At 41.4% G+C, this 4,718-nt stretch overlaps 1 protein-coding gene across 1 annotated transcript; it reads left to right on the top strand.

The window, feature by feature from the left end:
* The first annotated feature begins 862 nt into the window (after positions 1-862).
* Positions 863-3,901, top strand: LOC142534648 (uncharacterized). The gene is made up of 6 exons (XM_075641503.1): positions 863-928; positions 1,220-1,291; positions 1,583-1,741; positions 1,817-2,004; positions 2,119-2,439; positions 3,160-3,901. Exons 1-6 carry the CDS (start codon positions 863-865, stop codon positions 3,899-3,901), a joined length of 1,548 nt encoding a protein of 515 aa, XP_075497618.1.
* The last annotated feature ends 817 nt before the right edge of the window (positions 3,902-4,718 follow it).

The following is a 4,718-nucleotide window of genomic DNA, read 5'->3' as shown; positions in this document are numbered from 1 at the left end:
CACTTAAATTAATTTAATTATTTGGACTCTACTAGTGTGGCCCTCAATGGTTCATTGATACAACTAGCCGTGGGTTCACATCTCTATGTGATTTGGACTAAACATTTCCTTATATGAGCATACCCCAATTGCTCCATTCTTTCTTCTCAACTCCTTGATAACAAAACGTCAGAACTCAAGTCTGATACTATCCAACCAATCATGTTAAACGCCTAGTAGCATCGCTTACATGATTCCGTAGGTATCAAATGATAGTGCCTGCAAGAACCATTCAATTATGGTTAGCGTACAGTACGGTCTCTTCAACTCATATATCCCGACCGATTCGACAACTATTGGTATATCGAGAGTTGTCAATGAATCGATACTATGTGTCATGTTGTAGTTGCATCGATGGTGTAATCTGTGAAACCTCTTTCATAATTACCACCATACTCTGATAAGAGATTTCATACTACATACACATAGGATATCCATACCCGAAGGTAAGCGGTGAATGAAAGGGGATCGGTTTTAGGTGTTCAAATGCGCAACGGAAGTTTCAAAATTTGTTTTTCAAGATGAAAAATTCGAACACCTCATACTAGATGTGTAGCAAATACAAAAACACCAAAATGTCATATATAGGGTGTTTATAGAAATGTACCTATCAATCTTAAAAGGTTGATGATGGCTCCAACTAAGGTGTAAACACCTTAGCTCTTGAATGGCAAGACAATCTTCAAGCTTCCCTTTGATCCCACCTTGCTCAAATATTAAGCCCACCACCAACTAGCTAGAACAACTCTAATTTTGCACTAGAAAAATTAGAGCATTTTTCTTTGAGAAGTGTATTGTTTCCTCAACAATTGAAGAAGCCAAAATGGAGAGAATATTGGCAAAAATTTCGTCCAACATGGTCCAATGGAGAGAAGGGAGACTTTTCTTGGTTTTGGAAAAGGGTTGTGGTGTCCCAAATGCATGTCATGCCTTGGACATTGAAAAAGTTGTCTCCCAACCTTTCATCTCCCTTGCATGCCTTTTGACTTGGGCTTGTAACAATTACAAGGCCCATGGACTTTTATTTAAATGTCTCAAACACATTTAAGTCCATTAAACATTACTTGAGAGGGATAGGTTGTTGAGGGTGTTGCGAGAATTAAAGTCTGCTTTGGGATGGACAATTGTTGATATAAAGGGGATTAGCCCTATTGTTTGTATGCATAAAATATTGATGCAGGAGTCCTATTCCCCCTATGTTGATCATCAGAGGAGGCTTAATCCAGCCATGAAAGAAGTTGTGAGGGCTGAGGTATTAAAATTGTTAAATGCTGGTGTTATTTATGCCATATCTGACAGTTCTTAGGTTTCACCAGTACAAGTAGTGCCTAAAAAGCGAGGTATAACTGTAGTAAGAAATGAGAATAACGAATTGATTTCAACTCGTCCAGTGACTGGTTGGCGAGTGTGTATAGACTACAGGAAATTGAATGATGCGACTAGGAAAGATCACTTCCCCCTTCCCTTTATTGACCAGATGCTTGATAGAGTAGGTGGTTATCATTATTATTGCTTTCTAGATGGTTATTCAGGTTATAATCAGATTGTCATAGCACCGGAGGATCAGGAGAAGACTACCTTCACTTGCCCCTACGGTACATTTGCTTTCAGGAGAATGCCATTTGGTCTCTGCAATGCACCTGCTACTTTTCAGATGTGTATGATCGCCATATTTTCTGACATGGTCGAGGAAATAATGGAAGTTTTTATGGATGATATCTCTGTGTTTGGTTCATATTTTGATCATTGTTTGCAGAATCTAACGCTTGTTTTGCAGAGATGTCAGGCAAAGAATCAAGTGCTGAATTGGGAAAAATGTCATTTCATGGTCCCAAAAGGTATTGTGCTTGGGCACAAAATTTCGGCTAGAGGGATAGAAGTGGACATAGCCAAAGTGGTGGCAATCGAAAATCTCCCACCGCTGAGGAATGTAAAAGGGATCAGAAGTTTCTTGGGACATGCCGGGTTCTATCGTCGTTATATTAAAGATTTCTCTAAAATTACTAGACCTTTATGTAATTTATTAGAGAAAGATTCTACATTTATTTTTGACGATGATTGTTTGCACGCGTTTAACAGGATCAAGGCAGCACTTATTTCCGCACCCATCATGATAGTGCCTGATTGGAAGGAGCCCTTTGAGCTCATGTGCAATGCTAGCGACTATGCTGTGGGAGCAGCATTGGGACAAAGACGAGACAAGATGTTCAAAGCTATCTACTATGCAAGTCGTACACTCAATGCAGCCCAACAGAATTACACAACTACTGAGAAAGAAATGCTAGCAGTGGTGTTTGCATTCGAAAAGTTCAGAACATATCTCATTGGCACCAAGGTAACTGTTTTCACTGACCATGCAGCTCTTCGCTACTTGTTTGCCAAAAAGGATGTCAAGCCCAGGTTGATATGATGGATACTCCTACTACAAGAATTTGACTTTGAAGTCAAAGACAAGAAAGGTTGTGAGAACCAGGTGGCTGATCACCTGTCACGACTAGAGCTGGAAGAAAGAACTGAAGGTGGAGTTATCAATGAGTCGTTCCCAGACGAACAACTCTTCAAGGTAAATGTTACACATCCTTGGTTTGTAGATATAGCTAATTTTCTGGCTGCAGGGGAATTACCTTCAGATTTAACTTATCACCAAAAGAAGAAATTTCTTCATGATGCCAAGTTTTATCTGTGGGACGATCCCTTCTTGTTCAAGAGATGCGCTGATCAGATAATTAGACGATGTGTAGCAGAGGAAGAAGCGGGTACGATTCTAGAGCAGTGTCATTCCTCACCCTACGGTGGACACTTTGGAGCATCTAGAACAACAGCTAAAGTATTACAGTCAGGTTTTTATTGGCCTAATCTGTTTAAGGATAGTTATACGTTAGTTAAGTAATGTGATAAATACCAAAGAGTTGGTAATATTTCTAGACGACATGAATTACCACTAACAAATATTTTGGAGGTGGAACTCTGTGATGTCTGGGGTATTGACTTTATGGGTCCATTCTCATCCTCTTTTGGTCAATCTTACATTTTACTTGCTGTTGATTATGTGTCCAAATGGGTGGAAGCCATTGCCACCAGTACTAATGATGCTCGAGTTGTTGTTAAGTTTGTCCACAGGAACATTTTCACAAGATTTGGAACGCCTAGAGCCATTATCAGTGATGAAGGTACGCATTTCTGTAACAAAATTTTTAACTCACTGTTGGCTAAGTATGATGTGAAGCACAGGGTGACACTGGCATACCATCCGCAAGCTAATGGGCAAGCAGAGGTATCCAACCAGGAGATTAAGCAAATATTAGAAAAAACAGTGAAGACAAACCGGAAGGATTGGGCGATCAAGCTAGATGATGCATTATGGGCGTACAAGACTGCATACAAGACACTTATCGGGATGTCGCCTTATAGGTTGGTCTTTGGGAAAGCTTGCCATCTACCTTTGGAACTGGAGCACAAAGCATTTTGGGCTGTCAAAAAGCTAAATTTTGATATGGGAGCATCTGGCGAGCAAAGACTGCTGCAGCTGAGTGAGATGGAGGAATTCAGGAATGATGCATACGAAAATGCAAAGATATACAAAGAAAGGACAAAGAGATGGCACGACAAGCAGATTCTTCGACGAGATTTCGAACCAGGGCAACAGGTGTTATTATTCAATTCTCGACTGAGGTTGTTTCCTGGTAAGTTAAAATCACGATGGTCTAGACCGTTCACAGTAGAAACAGTGTATCCACATGGTGCAATTGAGTTAAAGTGCACCAATGGGCAGACATTTAAAGTCAATGGTCAAAGGGTCAAGCATTACTTTGGAAATGAAGTGCGAACTATGGACAACATCCCACTTGGAGAACCAAAGTAGACAGGAGAAAGTCAGGCTGATGACGTTAAACCAAGCGCTGTGTGGGAGGCAACCCATATTTATTTATTTTTGCATTCGTTTTGCCTTTATTATTTTATTTCAATTCTTTAGTTTATTAATTTTAATCATCTCTATTCAAGTATGAATTTGAATCTTTTTTTTTTTTTTGCAGGTTATTTATTCATGAATTAAAAAAAAAAAAATCGAGAAGGTTATGAACAGTGTGCCCCGCGCACATGCGCGACGAATATCCGCGCACATGCGCGATATTGGCAGAGGGCTCAGCGCATATGCGCCAATCCTGGCGCGCACATGCGCGAAACTTACAGAGAGGTCGGCGCATATGCGCCAATCCTGGAGCGCACATGCGCGAAACTTACAGAGAGGTCGGCGCATATGCGCCAATACTCGCGCGCATATGCGCCACATTCCAGCATGCCGGCCAGTAGCAGACGCGCATATGCGCCACTTCATGGCGCGCGTATGCGCGCGACTCAGTTTAAGGGAAAAAAAAGGAGATCGCGACTTCAGAATTCAGAAACCCACTCTCCCTCACACATCACAGCACCTCCCTCCTTCAGCACTCCACGCCGCCACCGCTCTTCCTCAGAAACCCACGCCGCTGCCTCCCACTACCGAAAGCCGACCACCGCCTTCACAACAGCAAATTTTCCACCAACACTCCGATTTCTGGTAACTCTCTCGTGAAGTTAAAGGCTTTATTTCGAAATTTTCTCAAATCTTGAGAATAGTTGAGAATCAGTGTGCGATTTTTAGAGGAACTTCTGTTATTGTGACGTGGGTACATCGTTTTGTT

The sequence above is a fragment of the Primulina tabacum genome, unplaced genomic scaffold, assembly GCF_025594145.1.
Source record: "Primulina tabacum isolate GXHZ01 unplaced genomic scaffold, ASM2559414v2 Contig643, whole genome shotgun sequence".
NCBI lineage: Eukaryota > Viridiplantae > Streptophyta > Magnoliopsida > Lamiales > Gesneriaceae > Primulina > Primulina tabacum.
This window is presented reverse-complemented; position numbering and strand designations above follow the sequence as displayed.

Excerpts from the sequence above, each read along its gene's own strand:
- LOC142534648 (XM_075641503.1), top strand. The coding sequence starts at position 863 with ATGGAGAGAATATTGGCAAAAATTTCGTCCAACATGGTCCAATGGAGA. Across the intron at positions 1,742-1,816 it reads TGGTCGAGGAAATAATGGAA|AGATGTCAGGCAAAGAATCA; the intron begins GTTTTTATGGAT and ends CTTGTTTTGCAG. Across the intron at positions 2,440-3,159 it reads AAAAAGGATGTCAAGCCCAG|GAACATTTTCACAAGATTTG; the intron begins GTTGATATGATG and ends GTTTGTCCACAG.